Below are 13,332 nucleotides of genomic sequence, written 5' to 3'. Positions count from 1 at the left end.
GTGGCTTGAAACAAATGTCAAATTATCCCAATTTATGTTGATTGCCTCGGTGTCCAACTTTCATCACTTGTTCAATCAAAATGGAATCTTATGGCAAGACTGCAACTCCCAGAAGTACTTTGTTTCCTATGTTGACAAACAGCTGATTTCCGGTGTCTTTAAATGTCCTGCCATTATTCTTCGACAAGCAGCAGCTAGGTTCGATGTTATTTGACGCAAAGAAACACTCAAACATGGGATACGTTTAACCATTGGGATGCTTGAATATTTAAGTATTTGTTTTATACCGGTAAGGTCTTTAGAGATTTGAGTTTTTTGTTGTTGTAAGATTAACGGTAGAGATATCGCGGGTTGTCTTTTCTGTGTTCCCACAGTTCCTATTTTCTGCCGCAGTCAGATATTTTCACCTTAGTTAGCCAGATAGTTAGATTTTAGCCAGGTAGCTACATAAGTTACCTTCCTTGTAAATTACCACAACACCCGAAGTAACGTTAGCTAGTTATCTCCTTGCTGGCTAACCATGCTACTAGTTACAAGCTAGCGTTAGTTATATTGTCAGGCAGTACGGATTTCAGTTGATCTGTCGTTGAGGTTAAAGCAACGAGTTTATAGCCATCTGTTGTGTTTGTGTAGTTGTTGATAGCTAAGTAACGTTATTAGTGTTGGCAAGCTACTGAAGCTAGCTAGCTAACTAGCTAATGTGTAGCCAAATGCTATCTAGCTAAATAGCTTCCAACTGTCTGACAGTGTATGATTGCTAGGCAGTGGTTGATTGGTCAAATAAGCTTGACACCTTGCTACCTAGCCACCGTCGTTCGCAGATATCACATCAACAGGCGAATCTTGTAACCAATTTATGTTTCACGTTGGTCAGAGCGCTTGAGTTGGTGCCAGGCTGTGGAAATCAGAGAAGGGAGGGGGTGGGTGAGAGAGTAGTGAAACGCACACAGTGTTCTTTGTGCCAGGGGTTTGGCCCAGTCTCCTCCAGCAAAGCGCAACACTAACTGCCCAGTCGGCTCTGTTCAGAGCTGCTTCAGAGCCATGACAACTCAAAGGGATGTCGATATGGTGAGTATTCATTGCAACCCAACACAATCCTTAGTTACTGCATAAGATCCAATGCTGTGCGTGTCTAATATTGACATGGTTACAGTGCATGTGATGTTTTCCATGTCAGAATGTATTTGGAGGCTAGTTTAGGATCAGGGATTAATCAAACAAAATAGCTGCTGTTTCTGTAATCACCATCTGTCAAACTACATTTTGAGATTGCCCCACATTTTTTGTAGAGGTGAGCCTTAAAGGCCCAGTGCAGTCAAACGTGATTTTCCTCTGTTTTATAAACATTTCCACACTGAGGTTGGAATAATACTGTGAAAATTATAATGCACTTTTAGTGTAATAGCTGTTTTTCAGACTGCCTGAAATGTCAGCATGTTTCGGTGGGAGGGAGTTTTGGCCTTCCATGGTGACGTCACCATGCAGTAAATTAGTTAATAGACCAATCGAGTTCCAAACCTCTCTGCCGATAACAGCTAATTTTCAGTTTTCCCCCCTCCACTCAAAACATTCCCAGACAGTTCTAGCGAATTTCTTGCTTGAGAAATTGTCCTTTGCTAAGAAGCTATTTTAGTTTATTTGACAATTTTTTTACATTCAAAACAATCACAGCAAGCTCCTTAATTGTTACCCAGAAATGATTTGATATTGAGATATAAATGGCTGCATTGGACCTTTTAACTGATTTGTTTCCGATCCCCAAATCACAGCTCTACCCCCTTGGATATTGTTAATCTCCAAACAAACCCATATGACCGGTGTTAAGACCATTTACATTTACGTCATTTAGCAGACGCTCTTATCCAGAGCGACTTACAAATTGGTGCATTCACCTTATAGCCAGTGGGATAACCACTTTACAATTTTTTTATTTTTTTGTCCATGGCACTGTTGTGTTAAGGCAGGAATGGAGAGGAGATTGTATCTAGGAACTGAGGAGAATCAGTCAAATTGAAATCACAATCTCAAATCAATGCAAAAGCTAGTAGGCTACTCTGGACTACCTGTGCTATTGTACTGATGCCAGCTTGTGGTGTTTTGGAGTCTGTCTACTTTTGTGTATTTGGTAGAATCCCTCATTGTCACATTTCTGTTCTCAATGCACACATGTTGCTGACCTTTTATCTTACTTCAAATCTGAGTTTTTGAAGTGCATGTTTGTTTGTCTCTTGATTGGCTAGTCTTAACAGGATATCCTTGATGGATAACAAAACAAAAACAAAAAATTCTCACTAAGGGCGACTGGGCAGATTCTAGTTTTGTTTGGTTGCGGATAAAAGGGATGGGGGGGGGGGGGTAAAGCTTGTTAATGATGATATGGGTATGTAACCACACACGGAGAGGTTATGCAGTTCTTAGGGGGGAGGGAATGGGACTTCCTCTGCTTAGGGGGGTTGGCGTGTTTGTAAACGGATCAGTGTAGGACAATCCAGACATCACACCTGGTGGCACACACTTGGTTCTGGCTTCCCTGATTACCAACGAAGAAAGTTTAGGGTTAAATGAACACATTTTAATATCTGTTAATGGAACTTTGATATTGGTCTCCAAACTATAATAGTGTTGGTAGGCCTAATGGTTGGAACGCCATGATTTCCCAGCCATTTGTTGGATTCTGGTGGAATACCAATATCTACTTTGGTGAATTATTTATTTACGTGAGGCAGTGGTTGTGTGTGTGCAGCGTGTTACAATCTGTCAGCTGATGGCGAGGTGGAGACCGTGTGGCTTCCGGCCATAATGATGCTTCCGAGCTTTTTTCCCTACCAGAGGTTCTGACCTGGGGCTGCTGCCACCACAGGAGGGAAGGCTTTGAGCCTGGGTCTCCTCCTGTGCAGGAGCTGCTGTGTATGCTTAAGACTACTTACTGGTAGCGGATGTTTTATGAGTGTAGAATTGATGAGTTGGTAATAGATGCCATTTACATAGCCTACATGGAGCATCTGACAGGAAACCTCAGGGTTGCACTACCTCATTCTACTTAATGTGCAATTGTTATTTTTCATATTGCCCTATAGGATTTCAATTTTCATGTGACTTATATGTACAATGATTTCTCAGAAATAATCAGTTGGTGGTTTTATTCATCATTTGATTCATTATTCTCGGTGGCATTTGGGATTTGACTCAATTCAGTGGACCAACTGCCTTACCTTGTTCATTTGTCCTCCCCTTTCTCAGTTTGGTTTTCAATGAGAGCGTTTATTCCCAGCCAAACTTTGCACACAGCATGTGGATGATGTAATCGTTAAACCAAGGAGCGATTTGAAATCCAAGAATTAAAAAAAATGCAATTACCCAAGTCTCCTAAAAAGTAAACCACTACCTTCCTTTTGGATTCTGTAAATGACTAATAAAGATGAAATGGTCTCTGTTTGTTTTAGGAGCCTTTTTAAGGCTTTAGGGAAACATGTCATAAGGTTCTAGTACGATTAGGGTAATATCATGTCAAACACATTTTCACCCAAAAATTTTTTCGATGGGTTCATTTAGTGGACTGGGTGGGTACATACACCACTACCCCCCAGGGTTACGCATTGGCAATATAAATGTGATAATGTGGCCCAGGGCTGTCTGGGACACCTGGGGTTATCACATTAGGCTGACAGCCCGGAGAGAGGAGCTGCTCCCTGCCTCAAGCCACTGAAGGCCCACTGTTCTCCCCCCTCCACACCATCACCCCCCAGCTCCACCCTTATCTATGCCTTGTCCTACTATAGGGGCTCACTACACAACGAGCTCAGTCCTCTCTGAAGGAAGCAGCCCAGTGAAAGGGGCTGAGATCTGCACCAGAGAAATCTAATTAGATAGGAATGCCAATTTCGGTGCAGGCTTCCGAAGGTCATCTCATGTCATTCGAGGTGAGAGAAAACGGAAGGATTCCATGTGATTAGGCTAAGCTACATGCTTCTCATTGCTCGATGGGGCGGAAATGTAGACTTTATTATACTGGAATTTTGTGGGATTTCTGTGGAGCATGTGTAGGATTAATAAGATGTTTTGTTTGGGCCATTCCAGGTGAACCTGCGTCTTATCCTGGTCAGTGGGAAGACACAAGACTTCATCTTCTCCCCCAACGACTCGGCCATGGACATCGCCAAGCACGTCTTTGATAACTGGCCCTTGGGTGAGTTTTTGTGCATGTTGGGAGGTGGACCAGGAAACAACCACGTCACTGTCTTGTTTTACAGTGGGGGAAAAAAGTATTTAGTCAGCCACCAATTGTGCAAGTTCTCCCACTTAAAAAGATGAGAGGCTTGTAATTTTCATCATAGGTACACGTCAACTATGACAGACAAAATGAGAGAAAAAAATCCAGAAAATCACATTGTAGGATTTTTAATGAATTTATTTGCAAATGATGGTGGAAAATAAGTATTTGGTCAATAACAAAAGTTTCTCAATACTTTGTTATATACCCTTTGTTGGCAATGACACAGGTCAAACGTTTTATGTAAGTCTTCACAAGGTTTTCACACACTTGCTGGTATTTTGGCCCATTCCTCCATGCAGATCTCCTCTAGAGCAGTGATGTTTTGGGGCTGTCACTGGGCAACACGGACTTTCAACTCCCTCCAAAGATTTTCTATGGGGTTGAGATCTGGAGACTGGCTAGGCCACTCCAGGACCTTGAAATGCTTCTTACGAAGCCACTCCTTTGTTGCCCGGGTGGTGTGTTTGGGATCATTGTCATGCTGAAAGACCCAGCCACGTTTAATCTTCAATGCCCTTGCTGATGGAAGGAGGTTTTCACTCAAAATCTCACGATACATGGCCCCATTCATTCTTTCCTTTACACGGATCAGTCATCCTGGTCCCTTTGCAGAAAAACAGCCCCAAAGCATGATGTTTCCACCCCCATGCTTCACAGTAGGTATGGTGTTCTTTGGATGCAACTCAGCATTCTTTGTCCTCCAAACACGACGAGTTGAGTGTTTACCAAAAAGTTCTATTTTGGTTTCATCTGACCATATGACATTCTCCCAATCCTCTTCTGGATCATCCAAATGCGCTCTAGCAAACTTCAGACGGGCCTGGACATGTACTGGCTTAAGCAGGGGGACACGTCTGGCACTGCAGGATTTGAGTCCCTGGCGGCGTAGTGTGTTACTGATGGTAGGCTTTGTTACTTTGGTCCCAGCTCTCTGCAGGTCATTCACTAGGTCCCCCCGTGTGGTTCTGGGATTTTTGCTCACCGTTCTTGTGATCATTTTGACCCCACGGGGTGAGATCTTGCGTGGAGCCCCAGATCGAGGGAGATTATCAGTGGTCTTGTATGTCTTCCATTTCCTAATAATTGCTCCCACAGTTGATTTCTTCAAACCAAGCTGCTTACCTATTGCAGATTCAGTCTTCCCAGCCTGGTGCAGGTCTACAATTTTGTTTCTGGTGTCCTTTGACAGCTCTTTGGTCTTGTCCATAGTGGAGTTTGGAGTGTGACTGTTTGAGGTTGTGGACAGGTGTATTTTTATACTGATAACAAGTTCAAACAGGTGCCATTAATACAGGTAACGAGTGGAGGACAGAGGAGCCTCTTAAAGAAGAAGTTACAGGTCTGTGAGAGCCAGAAATCTTGCTTGTTTGTAGGTGACCAAATACTTATTTTCCACCATAATTTGCAAATAAATTCATTAAAAATCCTACAATGTGATTTTCTGGAGAGAAAAAAATCTCAATTTGTCTGTCATAGTTGATGTGTACCTATGATGAAAATTAAGTGGGAGAACTTAAACAATTGGTGGCTGACTAAATACTTTTTTCCCCCACTGTATATTGAGTTGTATTGCAGAATTAATCAGGTCACTTCAACTTTCTGAATTATTCTTTCTGTGTCTGATTTAGAAACTATAATGGGCATACTTCTGTTTCTTGTCATGAAGACCACTTTGAAGTCCTTTACTGTTATTCTAGGAACAGCTGTGTTGGACAATGCCTTGTGTCATAACACTTTATTCCATCTTCAAACCCCTGATGATGGCAGTAATGTTTGTGTGGGTTCAACCACTGCAGGAAGTGTCTGTCTGAATGTCTGGCGCTAGTGATAGACCTTTCCCCCTGTGCTTCTGAGTGTTGCTGTAATGTTGTCTCATTGCTCCATCAGGATGGGAGGAGGAGCAGGTGAGCAGCGCCAGCATCCTACGCCTCATCTTCCAGGGACGGTTCCTGCATGGCAACGTCACCCTGGGAGGTACTGGATGGACCCTCTTATACAATCACACACCACCATTCTACATGTCTGAAATTCACTAGTGAATACTGTGATTGAATGACCTGTATCCTTTGAAATTCAGTTTGTTTTTTGAAAAAGCTAGAGTCGATGTCTGTGCCCCCGCGGACATCAAATTAGCATAATAAAAACATCCAACTGTTTTAAGTAAGATATATTTGGTATTTTGCATGGGCTGTGTCTCAATCCATCAATGGTGGCCTTAGACTCTAGAGGGTTACCCGTGCCACAGTTAAGGACATTCACTCTAATTAATGAATCTTCAAATATGGAGAATGGGCATTCTGAACATGTTTAGTAATACCGTAATTAAAGGAGGATTATCTTGTGATTATATATTCTGCATATTAATTGTTCATTGTGTCTCTGTCCTTTTTGTTTTCTAAGCTTTAAAGCTGCCCCCTGGCCGAACAACTGTCATGCACTTGGTTGCCAGAGAGACCCTGCCAGAGCCTAACTCCCATGGTGAGAACCTCTCTCTGCCTGTTTCTGTCTCCTCTCATCTCAAGGAGGTCAACCCATCCCATCACCTAGCTGTCAGGGACAATGTTGAGCTGTAATTGCTACAGCTTTAGGCCTTATTGTCCCTTTAAACCGGAAAGTCTTATGATATTTGCTCTCAAGTTGTCGCATTGCAGTTGTCTCACCTCAAGTTTCTTTCTGTTGTCCTGGTCTTTGTAGGTCAGCGTAACAGGGAGAAGACCACGGAGAGCAACTGCTGTCTGCTCTTGTAAAGACAACAACAATCATCCCCTTCCTTAACCCCCCCCCCCCCCCCCCACACACACACACTCACCCCTGCTCGGCTTCTGTCTGCCCGTCAACCATGGATTTGGGGATATCACAGGAGGATGGGTCAGAGCTGTCAGCTGGCTATCTGTCACACGTGTTTGTGGCACTCTGGCCCAATCGGTGGCTTTGGAATTTTTCTTTTTCTTATGTTTCGTGCCAATTTATTCAAATCACATTTTTCACCCTTTTGCCAGATTCTGCCTTTTTCTTCTGTGTTGTAAAACCATGTTAAGAATTTGTACATATAATCTCCGTGGTTACCCCGGATGAGCTAGCTGGGTGACCATACAGGTTTTGAAGACCTCACACAGAAACACTGGCAAACTATGACTTCGGAACATTGACCCATACTGTGGCATTGGTTGCTTGCATTGACTCGGCAGACAGTTTCCTCCAAGTATCTTTCTGCTAATGAAATGGAGGTTCCCACGGGTCTTGTAGAATGGTGTTAAAACCTCTCATTGCACTTAACTGGGTTGTTTATTTGAAAGTGTCTTGGAGGTTTTTTTGTATGGTCTTAATCTTCCCATCTAACAGAGGAAGACAGAATAGTATCCTACTGTTAGAGAAACTGCCATCCTCCTCACCCGATGTAGACTGTGTACAGTAGTTGCCTCCCACTAGCAGGGAGTGTGTAGTCTGCCATAGGACCAGTGGAGTGGTGTGTATCTCTGTGACATGGGCCACACTTGTGTTTGTTCCTGGACTTGGACCAACACATAGGAAGAGTTTAAGTTGTAAAGGGTCAGCTGTGTCACCACCTAAGTGTGTGTGTGTGGCATTGTCATGTGTTTGATCACCTCGACGATGAAGGATGAACTGGTCTAGCTAGAAGATGAATCTAAGCTAACTCCCACATGTCCTCCCCTTGGTTGTGAAGCCTTGCTTTTTACATTTTCTTTTTAAAACTGAGTTAAAAGTATTGAAGGATTGCTTCTGAGTGACCATTGTCATTCTGTATGGCTTACACCTCTGATCAACATGACCTTTTAGACTACACCCCGTCCCATGGGGAAGCCCCCTCGCCACTCCCCGTCCGACCTGAGTGAGGAATAAGGGAATCAACACCAGGAGTCAGTCAACAGAGCAGTGTCTGTAGTCGGAGGGCTTCATGGCCACCTACAGGACATTAGGGCTAGAGGCGTGGGAGGGAGCAAGTCCTTGGAGAGCGTTCCCCTCTGGAAAATATGAGGAAATTATGACTGTGGTATTTTACCTCCTTTTTTTGGATGCTGTCTGTTTTTGTTTGCCTTTTGATTGTGGAATTATTCAGTAATATCATTAATATTGCAATTGGAAAATGTAAATTTTTATCTTATCTTGTATTGGTATTGTTTGTCCAGTTTCTATTGTCTGACTCCTGTTAATTGAATACTTTTTGTCCCAGGGGTTAGTATATGTGTGTGTCTGGGAATGCGTATTAATTTTACATGACTGTTGAATGTGTGAGTGGATGGGTTGGGGAAATGGCTGAGTGTATTGAGACAGTATGTGTATTTGAGTAATGGGGGTGTGTTTGTGAATACCTAAGTACTGTGTGAGAGAGAACTGGAGGTTAGTGATGCAGGTGGTGGAGTAGGAGGACAGATTGGTCTTGGGTGGCTGTGGTTTCCATGGAAACAGTGGATCCTTCCTTTGAGTGAGTGTCCTTTGGTTAGTGTTTTGTCAACAAATGTCACTGCTATGAAATGTAGCTCAATATGAATAAATGTAAAAAAAAAAAAAAAAAATTACTAATGAAATGTGGTCTGCTTAAAGCTTGTATTATACATTAATAAAACATCTTTAAATAAGAAATGTTCTTTTAAGTTTTAAAAAGCATGAAACACCTTGCTTGGACTATGCATTACACGTTTGGGATATGCCTTGAAGCAATCTTTATTGTTCAATGTAGAGGTCGTGACTCGTGATATAGCAGAAGGAAATCTGTTCATTGTCATTAGTAGAGCATATGGATTGCCGCTAGGTGGCAGTGTTGTGTAGATCCTCCATACTGTGTACTCATCCTAGTCCCGGGGCTTGGGCCCAGGGTTATCACTTTTCAACACCTGGTTGAGTTCCATACAGATAAGATGAATTCCATGTTTGGGATCCTCTTAAGGTCAAAATGCAACATTTCATGTTGGCTGTTTTATATAACATTTTCCTCTGACTGTAATAATGGTTGGCTGATGTCTATTATTCAGAGGTTCTTCGCAATGAATTTAGTTAAATGGTAGACTGATCAATATTACTTTCCAATATCACATAAATTACCTTACCAATGGATAAGAACGAGTGTAATATTTATGGATTACCATATGTGGACTTGGATAACTAAAATGTAGTAATCGGTCACTAGATTGGCTATTTTAATACATTCTGATACCGATCATTTATGTAGCTTCTGGTGCTGGAAATAAGTTTGGGCATCTTGGATTCTGTCTGAGACTTAGACCCCATATAAAATGCTATGCATGTTGTAATGATTCAGTCATAACAGTTGGTCGAGCTCCTATTCAATATTATTCTCTCCAAAAACCTAGTTATGACGTATAGCTGGGAGAGCTCCAGGTTTCCAGTTGACATTGGCAATAAAAGTTAGGAAAAGTGCCTTCAAGTTCCCGGATTTATTCTAAAACCTACCCCTGTTCTTAATCTTTTAAATCAAACTATGTGTCCTTCCATGCATCTGCTCATCGTCTGTCAGTTTCTAGCTCTCTGTCTGGCAATGGATGAAGTAACAACACAGGAGAGAGATGGTCATAACAGAGGGGTCTCTGAGGTGATAACCAGCAACTCTGACCTGGACCCAGGGAAGCAGCATCTGTTGAAAGCATCACTGCTCTAAACACAGATACCACTGTTTCAAGATGAATTACTTTGCGGTCTTGCATGAGATGGCACGTGCGGTCAGTCTGTCCAGGGTTGGCGACCAAGGGAAACAGAACCACACATGGTTCAGCTGGGCCGTCTCTGGGTGCAGTGTGCTATGCTGCTGTGGTGATGGCATGGGGTGGAGTCCAACTGCCGTACCCAGCTTCCTCTGGCCTTGGCTGGGGACTCTCCTCTACAGGAATGCCGTGATCTGGGAGAGGGGCTGCATGTGACGTAGCGCAGCGGAGGCCTGTCTTTGTAGTGATTTCTGAAGCTCTGGGAGACCCGTCTCTCTGTTTCCATCTGCCTTGGGCTCTATCTACAGTGGCCTGTGAAAGTATTCACCCCCCTTGGCATTTTTCCTATTTTGTTGCCTTACAACCTGGAATTAAAATGGATTTTTGGGGGTTTGTATCATTTGATTTACACAACATGCATACCACTTTGAAGATGCTAAATATGTTTTTATTTTGAAACGAACAAGAAATAAGACAAAAAAACTTGAGCGTGTATAACTATTCACCCCCCCCCCCCCCTCCCCAAAGTCAATACTTTGTAGAGCCACCTTTTGCAGCAATTACAGCTGCAAGTCAATTGGGGTATGTCTCTATAAGCTTGGCACATCTAGCCACTGGGATTTTTGACCATTCTTCAAGGCAAAACTGCTCCAGCTCCTTCAAGTTGGATGGGTTCCACTGGTGTACAGCAATCTTTAAGTCATACCACAGATTCTCAATTGGATTGAGGTCTGGGGTTTGACTAGGCCATTCCAAGACATTTAAATGTTTCCCCTTAAACCACTCGAGTGTTGCTTTAGCAGTATGCTTAGGGTCATTGTCCTGCTGGAAGGTGCCATCCATCATTCCTTCAATTCTGACCAGTTTCCCAGTGAAAAACATCCCCACAGCATGATGCTGCCACTGCCATGCTGGGGATGGTGTTCTCGAGGTGTTGGGTTTGCACCAGACATACCGTTTTCCTTGATGGCCAAGAAGCTAAATTTTAGTCTCATCTGACTGAGTACCTTCTTCCATATGTTTGGCGAACACCAAATGTGTTCGCTTATTTTTTCTTTAAGCTATGGCTTAAAGCCCAGCTCTGTGGAGTGTACGGCTTAAAGTGGTCCTATGGACAGATACTCCAATCTCCGCTGTGGAGCTTTGCAGCTCCTTACATTTACATTTTACATTTTAGTCATTTAGCAGACGCTCTTATCCAGAGCGACTTACAGGAGCAATAAGGGTTAAGTGCCTTGCTCAAGGGCACATTAACGTCATTTAGCAGACGCTCTTAACCAGAGCGACTCGCAAATTGGTGCGTTCACCCTATAGCCAGTGGGATAACCACTTTACAATTTGGGGGGGGGGTTAGAGGGAACACTTTATCCTATCCCAGGTATTCCTTAAAGAGGTGGGGTTTCAAATGTCTCCGGAAGGTGGTGAGTGACTCCGCTGTCCTGGCGTCGTGAGGGAGCTTGTTCCACCATTGGGGTGCCAGAGCAGCGAACAGTTTTGACTGGGCTGAGCGGGAGCTATGCTTCCGCAGAGGAAGGGGAGCCAGCAGGCCAGAGGTGGATGAACGCAGTGCCCTCGTTTGGGTGTAGGGACTGATCAGAGCCTGAAGGTACAGAGGTGCCGTTCCCCTCACTGCTCCATAGGCAAGCACCATGGTCTTGTAGCGGATGCGAGCTTCAACTGGAAGCCAGTGGAGTGTGCGGAGGAGGGGGGTGACGTGAGAGAACTTGGGAAGGTTGAACACCAGACGGGCTGCGGCATTCTGGATGAGTTGTAGGGGTTTAATGGCACAGGCAGGGAGGCCAGCCAACAGCGAGTTGCAGTAGTCCAGACGGGAGATGACAAGTGCCTGGATTAGGACCTGTGCCGCTTCCTGTGTAAGGCAGGGTCGTACTCTCCGAATGTTGTAGAGCATGAACCTGCAGGAGCGGGTCACCGCCTTGATGTTGGCGGAGAACGACAGGGTGTTGTCCAGGGTCACGCCTAGGCTCTTCGCACTCTGGGAGGAGGACACAGCGGAGTTGTCAACCGTGATGGCGAGATCATGGAACGGGCAGTCCTTCCCCGGGAGGAAGAGCAGCTCCGTCTTGCCAGGGTTCAGCTTGAGGTGGTGATCCGTCATCCATACTGATATGTCTGCCAGACATGCAGAGATGCGATTCGCCACCTGGTTATCAGAAGGGGGAAAGGAGAAGATTAGTTGTGTATCGTCAGCGTAGCAATGATAGGAAAGGCCATGTGAGGATATGACAGAGCCAAGTGACTTGGTGTATAGGGAGAAAAGGAGAGGGCCTAGAACTGAGCCCTGGGGGACACCAGTGGTGAGAGCACGTGGTGCGGAGACAGCTTCTCGCCACGCCACTTGGTAGGAGCGACCGGTCAGGTAGGACGCAATCCAGGAGTGAGCCGCGCCGGAGATGCCCAGCTCGGAGAGGGTGGAGAGGAGGATCTGATGGTTCACAGTATCAAAGGCAGCAGACAGGTCTAGAAGGACAAGAGCAGAGGAGAGAGAGTTAGCTTTAGCAGTGCGGAGAGTCTCCGTGACACAGAGAAGAGCAGTCTCAGTTGAATGACCAGTCCTGAAACCTGATTGGTTTGGATCAAGAAGGTCATTCTGAGAGAGATAGCAAGAGAGTTGGCTAAAGACGGCACGCTCAATAGTTTTGGAAAGAAAAGAAAGAAGGGATACTGGTCTGTAGTTGTTGACATCAGTGGGGTCGAGTGTTGGTTTTTTGAGAAGGGGAGCAACTCTCGCTCTCTTGAAGACGGAAGGGACATGGCCAGCGGTCAAGGATGAGTTGATCAGCGAGGTGAGGTAGGGGAGAAGGTCACCGGAGATGGTCTGGAGAAGGGAGGAGGGGATGGGGTCAAGCGGGCAGGTTGTTGGGCGGCCTGCAGTCACAAGTCGCAGGATTTTATCTGGAGAGAGAGGGGAGAAAGAAGTCAAAGCATAGGGTAGGGCAGTGTGAGCAGGACCAGCAGTGTCATTAGACTTAACAAACGAGGATCGGATGTCGTCAACCTTCTTTTCAAAGTGGAGAAGTACAGATCAGGGTTGTCTTTGGTCTCTTTGTTGCCTCTCTGATTAATGCCCTCCTTGCCTGGTCCGTGAGTTTTGGTGGGCGGCCCTCTCTTGGCAGGTTTGTTGTGGTGCCATATTCTTTACATTTTTTAATAATGGATTTAATTGTGCTCCGTGGGATGTTAAACGTTTCAAATATTTTTTTATAACCCAACCCTGATCTGTACTTCTCCACAACTTTGTCCCTGACCTGTTTGGAGAGCTCCTTGGTCTTCATGGTGCCGCTTGCTTGGTGGTGCCCCTTGCTTAGTGGTGTTGCAGACTCTGGGGCCTTTCAGAACAGGCGTATATATACACTGAGA

At 44.6% G+C, this 13,332-nt stretch overlaps 1 protein-coding gene across 1 annotated transcript; it reads left to right on the top strand.

Moving 5' to 3' along the window:
• The first annotated feature begins 133 nt into the window (after positions 1-133).
• On the top strand, positions 134-8,815 carry LOC311107864 (ubiquitin-like protein 3). Its single transcript, XM_084150434.1, has 5 exons — positions 134-1,068; positions 4,078-4,186; positions 6,161-6,247; positions 6,674-6,751; positions 6,968-8,815. The coding sequence occupies exons 1-5, from the start codon at positions 1,042-1,044 to the stop codon at positions 7,018-7,020; spliced, it is 354 nt and encodes a 117-aa protein (XP_084006560.1). The 5' UTR covers positions 134-1,041; the 3' UTR covers positions 7,021-8,815.
• The last annotated feature ends 4,517 nt before the right edge of the window (positions 8,816-13,332 follow it).

This window comes from Coregonus lavaretus (genome assembly GCF_964263955.1).
Source record: "Coregonus lavaretus genome assembly, chromosome: 32".
NCBI classification, from domain to species: domain Eukaryota; kingdom Metazoa; phylum Chordata; class Actinopteri; order Salmoniformes; family Salmonidae; genus Coregonus; species Coregonus lavaretus.
The sequence above is the reverse complement of the archived record's forward strand: the minus strand, read 5'-3'. Positions and strand labels throughout refer to the sequence as shown.

Coding starts and splice junctions, on each gene's coding strand:
- LOC311107864 (XM_084150434.1), top strand. CDS start 1,042: ATGACAACTCAAAGGGATGTCGATATG. Junction 4,187..6,160: donor CTTTGATAACTGGCCCTTGG/GTGAGTTTTTGT, acceptor TTGCTCCATCAG/GATGGGAGGAGGAGCAGGTG. Junction 6,248..6,673: donor TGGCAACGTCACCCTGGGAG/GTACTGGATGGA, acceptor TTGTTTTCTAAG/CTTTAAAGCTGCCCCCTGGC.